The 13,816-nt window shown below is 37.4% G+C and overlaps 1 protein-coding gene across 1 annotated transcript in view; it reads right to left on the minus strand.

The window, feature by feature from the left end:
- Positions 1-364: 364 nt before the first annotated feature.
- Positions 365-13,816, minus strand: part of p3h2 (prolyl 3-hydroxylase 2) — a 37,389-nt gene continuing 23,937 nt past the window's right edge. The window contains exons 5-15 of the mRNA XM_017477668.3: positions 10,721-10,848; positions 8,619-8,708; positions 7,183-7,223; positions 6,995-7,086; positions 6,116-6,243; positions 5,365-5,460; positions 4,898-5,048; positions 4,139-4,256; positions 3,847-3,922; positions 3,624-3,764; positions 365-1,172 (exon numbers count right to left, since the gene is read on the minus strand). Coding sequence (XP_017333157.1) covers positions 1,089-1,172; positions 3,624-3,764; positions 3,847-3,922; positions 4,139-4,256; positions 4,898-5,048; positions 5,365-5,460; positions 6,116-6,243; positions 6,995-7,086; positions 7,183-7,223; positions 8,619-8,708; positions 10,721-10,848 — 1,145 coding nt within the window. The 3' untranslated portion in view covers positions 365-1,088. The remainder of the gene's footprint in view (positions 1,173-3,623; positions 3,765-3,846; positions 3,923-4,138; positions 4,257-4,897; positions 5,049-5,364; positions 5,461-6,115; positions 6,244-6,994; positions 7,087-7,182; positions 7,224-8,618; positions 8,709-10,720; positions 10,849-13,816) is intronic.

A 13,816-nucleotide genomic window follows, 5' to 3' on the forward strand; every position in this document is an offset into this window, starting at 1 on the left:
GTCCTTCTTCTGTCATTAAATTACAGACATTTAGGAAACTGCTATAACTATGTTTGCCAGCTGGTAAAAAGCCAAAGAGATTCTTAATTACTACTATTAATGGCAATTATTTTTAAGAAAGTAAATAAAATGTCAAACATATCTGTAACTCATATCATTTTAGCTATGTATGGATTTTTAAGATGGGAAAAATGTTTTTAAAATCCATAGTCCCTGGATAATTTTCATTTAAAACCACATACAGTGCCCTCCACTAATATTGGCACCCTTGGTAAATATGAGAAAAAGAAGGCTGTGAAAAATTGTCTTCATTGTTTAACCTTTTGATCTTTTGTTTAAAAAAAATCACAAAAATACTCTGCTCTCACTTGTGTTTAAATCTTTAATTTAAAATACATTATTGTTACAAATATCTTGTGTCAGTTTAAGGTATAATTAAATATGTGTCACAATACACATCAGTGCGTGGCCATGCTCCTTAGCACAAATAATGTGAACAAGTGAGTCTAAACTAAACTCCTTTGCCATATTTAAAGGACAGTGCAAATGGCAACTGGAGAGAAAACCAGAACCATGAACCATGATAAGCCACAATTTAGAGACAATTCCTTGAAACAGGAACAAACTACATCTTAATAATTTGATATCACTCTGTAAAAGAAAATACAGTGCTCCAATGATTGGTGCTACCAGACTGAAAAAAAAAGGTTTTGCTGTAAGGCATGTGCAGTAAAAACAAATCATTTGCAAATCCTCACACCAATACTAATAAAATTTCTCTCTTAATGTACCTGAACATTTGCTTTAATAACCCCACGAAAAAGGTATCTACACTGTAGATTATCTCGTACAGTATCTCTGCATGATCCATGATGCACCAGCATGTTAAAGGTAATATTGGAAGATATGACCTAAATGTAACCTGATATGCACAACAACTCAATCTCATGGACTGAATCACAGAAACACAGTGCAACAATAAACAGTATAAAAATAAAATAGTTCTGATAACATTAGGCAAAATAAATAGTAACTGCTCTATATGAAATGCTTTCTGTGAATCTCAGACTTGCTCTCATTGACTTGGACTATAACTCATCTTTCTGGTTGATGTGATCCCACTGGTGCTGGTTTTCGAGAGCTTGAATCACTTCGTCAGCTTGAAGCCTCTCCTAAAGAAAATGAGATTTTGAAAACACAAAAGGAAGTTCATGAAGACACACAGAAAACCCGAGCACAATCTGATGTGTCTTGACTTACTACCCCTGGCAAAAATGATGGAATCACCACACTTAGAGAATGTTCACCTGGTGTTTTTTTTTTTTTTTACCTTGTAGCAAATGAACAAATCACCGATATGACACAAAACAATTTTTGTTTAATAACTGAAGAGTCTGGCTTCGTAAAACATACTTCAAACAAATTAAATGAATTTATTTTAATCGATGCTGTTTTTTTTCCAAATCAAATAGAGGAAAAAAATATGGAATCATCAACAAAAGAAATCACAATTAGTACTTTGCTGCTCCTCCTTTGGCTTTTTTTTGAAGCATGGACTTCACTAATGAAAAATACTCCATCAAACTGGATCCAACTTTCTCGATTAGCGGTTGACTGATCAGCTTTGCAGGATGGAGCCTTGTCATGGACCAATTTTTAAAATTTCCACCATAAATTTTCAATCGGATTGGGATCCGGACTGTTTGCCTTGTCATTGAGTTGATATGCCTTTCCCTGAAGAAAAGCTTTAACACTAATTGCTCTGTGGCGAGATGCATTATCATCCATTATCAAACCTATATTCTATCGATGGAATGAAAAGAGTCTAAAATTTTAACGTACAACTGTGCATTGACTGTTGAGGTCTCCTGTGCTCCTTTACCTGACATGCAACTCCATATCATAAATGAGTGGGGAAATTTGATTGTTTTCTTCAGGCGGTCATCTTTATATGTTTCATTAGAACGACACCACACAAAAGTTCCAGCATCATCTCCTTGGGCAATGCAGATTCGTGATTCATCACCAAATATCACTTTCATCCGATCCTCCACACTCCATGACTGCTTCTCTTTAGCCCACTGTAACCTTGTTTTCTTCTGTTTAGGTGAAAAAAAAGGTCTTTTGGCTTTTCTATGTGTACAGTGCCCTCCACTAATATTGGTAAATATGAGTAGAGAAGGCTGTGAAAATTTGTCTTTATTGTTTAACCTTTTGATCTTTTGTTAAAAAAATTGACAAAATAGTCTGGTATCATGAATATCAATCAAACAATTGCAAACACAACACAGCTTAATAATAATAAAAAAAAGCTTTGTTAAATATGTGTGCAACAATTATTGGCACCCCTATCAATTCATATGAGAAAAATATATTTGAAGTATATTCCCACTGATATTTACATTTTTTAATACACCTGGGTGACTAGGAACAGGAAATTGTTCAACCATGACTTCCTGTTCCACAGGGGTATAAATATGAGGTAATGCACGCCAAATTCCCTTAGTCATTCATAACAATGGGTAAGACCAAGGAATATAGCTGTGATGTGCAGCAAAAGGTTGTTGAGCTTCACAAAATGGGACGTGTCTATAAGAAAATAGCACAAGTATTGAAAATGCCCATTTCCACCATCAGGGCAATAATTAAGAAGTTCCAGTCAACTGGAAATGTTATGGAATAGAATGTGTGTCTATATCGTCTCAACGCACTGTGAAGATGATGGTTCAAGTGGTCAAAAAATCACAGCTGGAGAACTGCAGAAGTTAGTTGTGTCTTGGGGTCAGAAAGTCTTCAAAACTACAATCTGAAGTCTCCTACATCACCACAAGCTGTTTGAAAGGGTTTCAAGAAAAAAGCCTCTACTCTCATACAAAAACAAACTCGAGCGTCTTCAGTGTGCCGACACTACTGGACCTTCAAATGGGATCGGGTTCTATGGTCAGATGAAAACAAAATAGAGATTTTTGGTAATAAACACCAGAGGTGGTTTTGGTGCACACAGAGAGGTAGCCGTATGGAAAAGTACCTCATGCCCACGGTTAAATATGGTGGTTGCTCTTTAATGTTTTGGGACTGTTTTTCTGCCAGAGGACCTGGACATGTTGTTAGGATACATGGCCTCATGGACTCCATCAAATATCAACAGCTTTTAAATGAAGACCTGACTACCTCTGCCAGAAAGCTTCAAATGGGCCATGGTTGAATCTTCCAGCAGGACAATGATCCAAAACATACATTAAAATCAACACAAACCTGACAACTCTCTTGTTGTTTCCTTTCAATTAGCCAAGTCCAACAGCTTGTTAAGGTCTGTAAGCACTCTCTTTAAACTGCAGACTAATTAGCATTTTTAGATTTGTGCAGGTATTTGGTTTAGAAATGCAAATTATAAAAATTCCATATTTTTTTCCTCTACTTTATTTGGAAAAAGATATGCTATTAATTAAAATAAATTCATTTAATTTGTATGTTTTATGAAGCCGAAATGTTCAGCTATTAAACAAAAATTGTTTTGTGTCATATCTGTGACTTGTTTATTTGCTACAAAGTAAAAAATGCCAGGTGAACATCCTCTAAGTGTGGTGATTCCATCATTTCCATCACGTGATGGCAATACTCACTAGCTCTCTATAGAGGGGATCAAGGGTGAACCAGATCGCCACAGCGCAACGCTGCCCTCTTGTGACTGCACGCACACCATGTGGGTTCTCACCACCTGAGGAGAAACCCACCATCCGCCCACACCTCGGCTTCACTGAAGCCTGAAGCAGAAAATATTATTACAAACAGAAAAAAAAATACTTCGGTTATGTAAACCAAGTAAAGGTTTCATAACTTTCATACCGTGATAGTTTTGGCATCCATTTTAGTAAATATGAAATCACCACCTTCAAAATCCCCATTGAGGTAAAGAAGGGCACTATGAGACAAAGAGAATTTCTCTATATAAGTTATAAAAGGAAATGAATGCAGACATCTTGAATACAAGATTATTATTATTTTAGAAGTAATGAAACTCCAGTGATTAGTGATGAAACATGTTTAAGAGTAGTCCTGTTGTTTTGATTGACTCTTACTAACCATTACTATGAAATGCAGTAAACCAATCCCATCCAACTATCAAATCAGTTCCTACCTATAGTCTCTGTATGTGTAAGCAGGAGGCTCTTTCCAGCATTCACTGGCTTCGGGGTCTAGAAGACAGTTATCAGCGTGGATCGGGTGGCTAAGGTCATTCCTGTGCTCCTGCTGATCTAATGTGAAAAAAAGACAGTTAGGACAGTTAACTTAGGTAAGGGTCAGTATTCTAGTAAAAACAGTCAAATGAGCTTAAAGGTGCATTACTGAAGATTAGTCAAAAATGTTTCAAGTTGTGAAGTTTAACAATACCGGACACAAACACATTCCAGTGTTCAGAAAAACCTGGATGGCCAGAATAAGGCCATACTTGTATTTCTAGTCTCAGAAATTGATAAACATATAAAGAAGATCTACATGAATTATTTCTGTGTAACTAGTGAAAAGAAGCGATGTATAAGGTAACGGCTTTGTTCATCTTTGCCCATAAATATTTATCAGTCACATATCATGTAAAATCAAGTTTTTTCAAGTAGAAAATGAGGCCAAGGAAAATCTTTTTCCCACTGACTACCATTTTGTTAATGACATTAGGCTTGTCAGAGAACTCTGGCAAGGCAGATGTTGCACCAGTTCCCTACTGGGAATTCCAAGCATAATTCCACATAATACACTGATGCCATGGCTGGTTTTATTTTTTTTACATTGTCTATTATTGCATGTTTCAGCACTACGTTATTGAACCTGGAAGTTTTGTATTTCTAATTACAACGTTTATACTGGATTCTCAGCGAAAGTGATTTAGTGCAACACACACCTGGGACAGCCGTCCTGCACACTAGATGTGTGTATGAGAAATGTAGAGTGGAATTCAGCATGAAATAGGACTCGATTATCTTCCTGGCCTTCTCGCTGACGTCGTAGAAGAGACGAGCACTTCTTAAAGGAACACGGCCTTCATAACCATACTGTAAACCACAACAGTTCCAAAATTAGAGATACCGAATTTTGCATAAAGCAGCAGTTCTAGTTTCCGCAGCCAATACAAATTGATTTATGAACACAATGAACCTGTTCAAATATAAAGCACATGACATGATCCATCATATGTACTTGAATAATTTTGACTAATTATAAGAATAATTTTAAAGTTTTTACTCCTGACCACTTTCGTTTTTAGTCGTAACCAGTGGCGGATCATCCATGGGGCAGATAAAGCAGAGCCCCACTACACACTCATCACTCACATATCAGTTACCTTACCAGAATAGAAAACAAAATCACCTTCAAAGTTTTGAGCACAGTTGTCCCTTCAAATTTTTCATTTGGTGTGTGAGGGGACACCTTTCCTCTGTAACCATCTCCAGTACTTGTCGTAATCTAACATTGGAGATAAAATATAAAACAATAATTATTGCAAATATCTCCTCTGGTATCATGATACTCACAGAAAGCATGGATATCCTCTTGTGGCTTGTTTACAGCCAGTCTTTCTTTTTTTTTTTTTAACTGTTTAATACTGTCAATAGGGGCAGAATGAATGACAATGGATTAAAAAATGTGTGTCTCTGAAATTTGTAGGCGTAACAGAAACAACTGTGAGATTGAAGCCATATTTTAACCAGGTTAAGGGCAATTTTAATGCCTTCTGCAAGCGGGAAGCAGTAGACAAGTCAGTATGGTTAGTACGGGTGTAACGATCCGGTGATATGGATCGATGTATTGATCAAATCGGATTTTTTTCAGCTTTGTTTTGTAGAGTGTGAAAATGTTAAGTTAATTAAGGACATGGGTCCTTAAGGTGCCATATGAGAGCTTACTAATGTGAGATGGGGGGTTAGGTAGTGTTTCTAGGGTGTCCGTTAATATTGGAAAGTTCAAAACACCTATGCAACCGTCAGTCATTCTATGTTCAAATGTCGACAGGCTCATCTACATTTTTTGGGGAACCTGAAGATTACAACACATACTAATACAGTTGTGAACACACAAGTCAAAGCCATGTGTGTGTGTGTGTGTGAGATCAAGGACATACATGTGCCAGATGCCTCAGGTCAGAACACTCATCTTCAGAAATCACATCATCAAAGAGAACCCTCTGTGTTCCGTTTAGAGCAACTGAGTTCTTCACCAGTCGAATACTGTCATACAACAAAGAGCCTCCTACAGCGGGGGAAATAAGTATCGGACGTGTCAACATTTTTTTCAGTAAATATATTTCCAATGAGGCTATTCGCATGAAATTTTCATGTTAATATTAACTCAATATTAACTCAAGAAATCCGGAAAATGTAAGACTTCACAACATTAAACATAAATAAAGTTATGTGTAATAAAGTGGAAAATAATTTTGGAAGGTCGGCCACTTCTGGGATGGGTCACTACTGTGCTAGGTTTTTCCGTTTGGAGGAAAATGTGGTTCTTTGGCGTCCCAGAGCCTTTGAAATAGCTCTGTAACCCTTGTATTGTATATTTGTAACTGATGTATTTCAATCACCTTCTTCCTCATGATTTCTGGAATTTCTTTCAACTTTGACATAGTGTGTTACTGAGTAAGACCTTTTAACTAACTGCATGCTGTAGAAAAAATTCTATTTAAGTGTCAATTTGATTGAACAGGGTTTGCAGTAATCAGGCCTGATTGTGTCTAGTCCAGCTGAACCTTATTTTGAATGCAGTTTCAATGCTAATGGATATTGGGTCACTTATTTTGTCATAACATACATATATGTAGGTGTCAGAAAGAGCCAAGCAGCAATAGAATTGATCATTGTAATTTTCCTTGTTTAATCAGGTATATTGAGCTGTTATTCTGTTAATATATTCCGATGTTAATGTATGTGTGTCCTCCTGCTAGCTTAAAAAAATCTTCTGCAGTGTTGGCTACTTCAAACACTGCACTACATCAACCTACCCTCTTGTAGCTGCTGCATCATGACCAATGAGCTGTTCTTTTTCTTAGATATGGGCACATACTCCATCCACCCGTCTGTTCCGGAGGGGATCCTGAGGAAAAATGAGAAAATATGAGCCACGGACTCATGCCGTTTGAATACTAATATCGACAGTGTTCAGCTGGAACTAATAAACAGAGTGAAATACCGATGTTCATCATCTCTTCCACCAGAGCTGCTCCAGTAGTTCTTAAAAGAAAACAGAAAAATAATCAGACGAGGACATGTATTTCAAACAACTATGCATGCATCATAGAAATAAATGATTTCTAATTTATAAGCACCTGTTACCATTAATCATCCTTTAATCATCAACGTTGCACAGATATGAGCACACAGAATGAAATACATAATAGTTATGCATGAAACAGAAAATGACAACAAAGCAAACGTTGATCTGACTGCAACTAATGAATCAGTTTCAGCTATATGGACCCAAGTTCCTGATCACTAGTCCTTACTTACCATTACCTATATGTATATTGCATGCCCTAAATTTCCCTTATATACACCCCTAATTCACATAAAACACGCCCTGATGTATGCAGCAATGAGCCAATAAAAGTAAAGCTTTCAGCAGACTACAATTATCATTAATCTGATGAGGTAAAGCCAGGTTTACACTGGATAATTTTCAGCCTGATTATGGGGTCTCAGAATTCTTTAGTTGTAAGTTGAGATATGAGTTGACGAGTCTTGTAGGCTGACTGGCACTTCCAAAATGTCTGTAGTGTGTGATTGTGTCCTGCAATGAGTTGGCATCCCATCCAGGGTGTCCCCCGCCTTATGCTCTGAATTCCCTGGGATACGCTCCAGTGTAAGGTAAGTACTATGGAAAATGGATGGATCTCAGAGTATGAACACTGCTACACCGCTTGTCTAAAAGCCACACATTGGACGACAGCACAGGAGGATGCCAAACTCACAGCGCAGCTACAAACAGTGGCGATGATGAAATGTAAACAAAACTAAAACTAATGTTAACTTTCTTATTACCTCAAGCACCCTTTGAAAAATTTTTATGTTTATGTGAGCCTGTTTTCTGCATGATTTCTGATTTCCACATCACGCCGATTAATGATGTAAGTAGAACATAGAAATTTTCTTTAATTGCATGACTACTGTTGTAGGACCAGTGTATAATGTGACATGAAAGACACATGATCACAAACTCTGTTGTACATTTTACGCAGCTTTGTTTTTTGGGATCATCTCACACAGTGTGAAAAGTAATATGATATAGACTACTGAAATCACAAGTGGGAAAAAAATGGCTTTAATTGATTCAGTGAAGCTGAGTTAGAGTTGCTTGTGCTGCAAATATGAATATTGTGTTTTTGAGGCCTCCAAAAACTTGAAATATGGAAAAGATGTCCAAATAGTTTGTCTTTCAGTGCTTTCTTTTTTGCTGAAATAAATGGTGTTGCGGCCTATACAGACTGAAGAGATGAGTGCTGGACATGATCACTAGTAGGAACATACATGGACAAGTGTGCGCACACACACACACATACACACACACACACACACACACACACACACACAAAGATATATGTAATTAAACAGTCCAAATTAAATTCTCACCTCCTCTACGTAGGGCACACCCAAATTATTACTGCCGATGAGGAGTAGTTCCAACTCTTTCTTGTGTCTCTTCAAATAGTGCACAGCATCCTACAGACAAGGAGGAGGAAAGTTTTACAATGCTGCATTATTCTCAACCAAGCAGTCCACAGTACGGAAAAGATGAGCTTAGTGACAATGTCCCTCTTTCACAGACCATTAAAATATGATCTAAATACAATTGTAGTACTGTAGTAAAATACCACAACCGGGCACCATTAGTGAGAAAATGCAAGAACCTCCATATTACATACATGTAATACAGACGTCTATTTTAGTCTAAAAATGAGCCCCATACCCGAGCATAACGTCCCATCTCCTTCAGGACTAGCCTGAAAAGAACCGCTGAAGCAAAGCCTAATGCTTTGTAAATATTCTGTAGTGAAATTATGTGTAGTTTTGAATACTCGGCTGGCAGTGAGAGCTAAGTTATGAACAGAAAACAGATGGTAGCATTTGTATTTTTTGGAACGGTTTTACTCTTTCACAACAGCCATGAAACAAGAGCTCTGTGACATTTCAACATTTTCGGAAATCCATGGATATTTGGCAGGCCTCTGTAGAACTGAGTGAAAAACTGCTGCTGGAAATGAAGCATGCTTAATTTGTGATCCTAGGAACTGGAAACACTGCGAATGAATGAAAAAAGTAGCCACATAATAAGCTAAAAACTTAACATACCATTTACTCTGGTCTGATTAGGCAGAAAGTAAGAAGCCTTCATGAGCTTCTCTACACTATATGACCAAACATTTGTGGACACCTGCAAACAAACTTATATGTGCTTTTTGGACATCCCATTCCAGATTTAGTCCCCATTTACTGTCCCAACAATAACCTTCAGTCTTCTGGGAAGTCTTTCTACTAGATTTTGAAGCATGGCTGTGGGGATTTGACTATTCAGCTACCGGAGCAATAGTGAGGTCAGGCGGGGCATGGCATGCAGTCGTCATTCCAATTCATCCCAAAGGTATTCAGTAGGGTTGAGGTCAGGGCTCTGTGCAGGACACTCAAGGTCTTCCACTACAACCTTGTCAAACCATGTCTTCATGGAGTTCGCTTTGTGTGCACTGTCATGCTGAAACAGGTTTGGGCTTGGTCCCTTAGTTCCAGTGAAGAGAAATTGTAATGCTACAGCAGACAAAGACATTCTAGACTATTATATGCTTTCAACTTTGTGCCCACAAAACAAACAAAGGCCTACATAAAGGCCTACACTTTTAATTCTCAAGTGTCCACATGTAGTATTTGGCTATACAGTATACAGTGGGGGAAATAAGTATTGAATAATGACCCCAATGGTGCTTACTGGAGGATTCAGAAGTTTTGAAATACAGTTGTATCCGATTACATCGATATGTTTCTCAACAACAGGATTGCGGAGATCTTGGGAGAGCTCTTTGCTTTTACCCATCATGAGATGTTTCTTGTGTGACACCTTGGTAACGAAAAGCCTTTTTTTAGACCATCAATTTACTAACCCAGCTGATATTAACTTGCGCAGATCAGAGGTATAATTACTTTCTAACTACTTATGGATTTCAGCTGGTTCCTTGCCTTGGAGAACTGCTTTTTCTTAGCGTGTTCAATACTTTTTTCCCATGACATTGCAATTTATTACACATAACTTTATTTATGTACTTTAATGTTGTGAATTCTTTATATTTCCAGATTTCTTGAGTTAATACTGATGTCTGGTGAAAATTTCATGTGAATAACCTCATTGGAAATATATTTACTGAAAAAAATATTGATGTGTTCAATACTTATTTCCCCCACTGTATATATAATGCATACAGTATTGTGTGTGAGGCTTTATTTTCTATTATAAATATTATTCGTGGGTTTGCTGAATAGGTATGGTGAACACAAGACTTAACCAACCTTAAGCAATCTGGCAGCTGTGCTTATGGAAAAAGAAACTGCATATTTATACTGTAGATTCAAAAATATAACTAGAAATTTAAATAAAACAGCTTTAAACGTAACATCCAAACAATTCAATTGTCTAAATACCTCAATTGTGAATTTTAATATCAATAATGGTTTCGTTCATAACTCACCTGGCGAGGCTGTCCCCCATGTCCCAGCATTTCAGTGTAGTACTCCACATTTTCAGTCATGAACTCCTCTTCTTCATGGAACAGCAGGTAAGTCAGAGCACAGCACAGAGCCTGCTCCAGATTGTTCACTAGAGAGAGAGAGAGAGAGAGAGAGAGAGAGAGAGAGAGAGAAGCAGAGAAACAGACAAAGAGATTTAAGATTTAACACACATCTTTCTTCTTTATTTTACCCAATAATAGTTACAATTCAGTAAATTGTAGCCTTTTCATCGTTCAGAAATTAAAAACTAAATGTTCATCTTTATCAATGGGACACAGAACCTCCCCACGCCCCACACATCACAAACACCTTCTACATTACTCACCAGCCTGTAACATGCATATATTCCAGCTATCAGGGCAATCGGCATCATTTTTGGACCAATGCAACCAAAGACCCTGGTTCTTTCTTGTTTTCCAAATTGCTCATTTGGAACACTATGTTTTCCCCTCCAAACTGCAAACTATATTTTCCTAGCTTTAATATTTCAGTGGAAGCTCAGTGGTTAAGATGTTGGGCTACTGATTGGATGGTCATGAGTTTAAATCCCAGCACTACCAAGCTGCCACTGCTGGGCCCTTGGGCAAGGCCCTTAACCCTACATATAATCTAAAGCACTTTGAGTGTCTAGAAAAGTGCTATATATTTTTCTAAGGAATTAAAAGGTAATAAGGAACCCTCAACTGCTCAGTTGTATAAATGAGATAAACATAAGTTGCTCTGGATAAGGCCAAATGCTATAAATGTGCACCCACCTTCAATAAATGTTCTGTTAGAAAACACTTCCCCAAACCCAAAGAAGCATCTATTTAAAAAAAACAAAAGGAACTAGTAAGCAACCAAATGTTTTCCGATTTCCGACTGGCCACAAATCCAACGCTGTCCTGTAACTGCTGGAATTAGGTGCACCACATGTCTGTTTTTAGCTATTGCCCTGTGAATAATCCTCCACTGTTGATCAGTTGTTTTCTTTTCCTAAGGAGGCTTCCTGTTCCTCATACAACACAGAAGAACTTTTACAAGAAGAGGTTCGACTATCACTGCCCATATTTGCACACATTCCCTCTGTATCAATTTTTCCAATCTGCAAGTTCTATGCAGAACCATCCAGATCTCTTCCAGTAGCTTTGATGCTACTCTGGAGGACTGTATTACTGTTGCCTCCCTAATGGCTTCAGCAGATTTCCACCCACTGCTGTCCATAGCAAAAACCACGTTATGTTCAACCTTTCCTTCGACACATGTTTGTATGTTTGCCAAAGGCAGCATCCTTTTTTGGATTAGTGTGATATGGAGCAGTGTTTCTTCCCTTACCCACTCTCCAGAGGTTTCCACAGATTTTTGCACCTTGAAATCTGTCTTCCATGTCTCAAGCATTGATTGAAAAAAGGGACTGGCTAAACCAACTTGTTCCAGTCTCATTAAAAGCAGATTATTCTGTCCTCTGTAGAATAGCCTTAGCTATTACAGTTCATGGTAGAGCTTTTCTGTTCAAAAGTTTTTAGCTGCCTGCAACCTAAAAGCTTGAATCCAGTTTTTAATATCCACTAGACCTTTACCCCGTTCCTCGATTAGCAAATACAAGACTGCAGCTTGAGTCCAGTGTTGTTTGCTTCAGAAAAACTGTACTGCTTTCCTTTGTGTACCTTCACACATTCCCTTTGGTGGTTCTAAAACCAACAGTTTGTGTAACGGTGTGGAGGCAGCCAGGTTGTTCATCACCAGCCTTCAGCCTTTAAGCCTTCTCGTCCCCAAATTAATATTTTAATAATATTAATAATAATAATAATAATAACCATTATTATTATTATTATTATTATTATTATTGTTGTTGTTGTTGTTGTTGTTGTTGTTATTATTATAATTATATTAAAAGTGGACCAGTCCAGTAGGCAAAATAATCTCAAAAAGAGAGAGAACTTGATAATGGTTGCATCAGGAATTTGCCTGTTATCTGAATGATTTGATTGGCATCAAATTGGTGAATATGTTGATAGCTTTTGTGATAAGAGAGAAACAGACATGTAAAACATACAAAGTATAATAATAAGAAGAAACTATCAAGTGAAAATATATCAGATATCAGATAATGAGTGGAATGCAGCTTAATGGCAGACACACAGAGAGTGTAGTCAGCTGTGGTTGCTTGGGGAATAGATATTTACTAATATCAAAGTAAGGATATGTCCTTTAATATTTCTTTTAAATAACAGCAGTCAACCTTTTAGTACTACTTTACCACTAGTAGTGCTGTGACAAATCATTAACTCCTAGACCACAAAAAGTTATTGCTACCTCTTCACTAACATGTGTTCCATGGCTAAAAGTACATTGACCCATCTACCACAACCCCATTCGGCTTCATTGGGTTCAATGACTATGGGTTTCCTGGAGGAGCACAAATTAAGTTATTTCTGCTGATAATAGGGTTCACGTCCCCTTAAACCTCCAACATTTATATTAAGCGAACCAACCTTCAAGAATGTCATGGCAAGGAATTAGTGGACAAAAAGGAAAAACAACAAATTGTGATGCATGGTTATTTCTTCTTAATTGGATTTTTTTGCTTTCTGGATACATGTGGCTTTTGAGTAGATAGCGTTAGGTTTAGCATCAGGTCCTCGTCACCTACACATTGCTCATTCCTTCACACTAGTCCTATGATTGTTTATTTGACATAGGTTTTCGACAGCTCACCCGCAAATGGATGTGAGTGATCAGTATCAGTTTGACATGTTTTTCTTACCTTATGCTCAGTAGTTTTTGACTTAATAGTCATTGTCTCTGTGATAATGAAGTTACTTTCTTCTAATATTTGTTCTGCATATTCGTAAAAATTTGAATCCCTATGTCTGCCTTCATTCCATTTAATCCGCTGCCCCTCCATTTGCAGTCTAACAACGCATGGTTTTGACAGAAGTGCATTCGGCAGCCTGCTGTTTGTGTGGACATGTTGTTCTATCCTATATCCCTACATTTAACACACTGTCAACTTACTGTGGTTGCACTATAAACAATTTTTTTCATCTTTAACTCCAAAGAAAATATTGAACGTT

Source organism: Ictalurus punctatus, chromosome 10 (genome assembly GCF_001660625.3).
Source record: "Ictalurus punctatus breed USDA103 chromosome 10, Coco_2.0, whole genome shotgun sequence".
Lineage (NCBI taxonomy): Eukaryota > Metazoa > Chordata > Actinopteri > Siluriformes > Ictaluridae > Ictalurus > Ictalurus punctatus.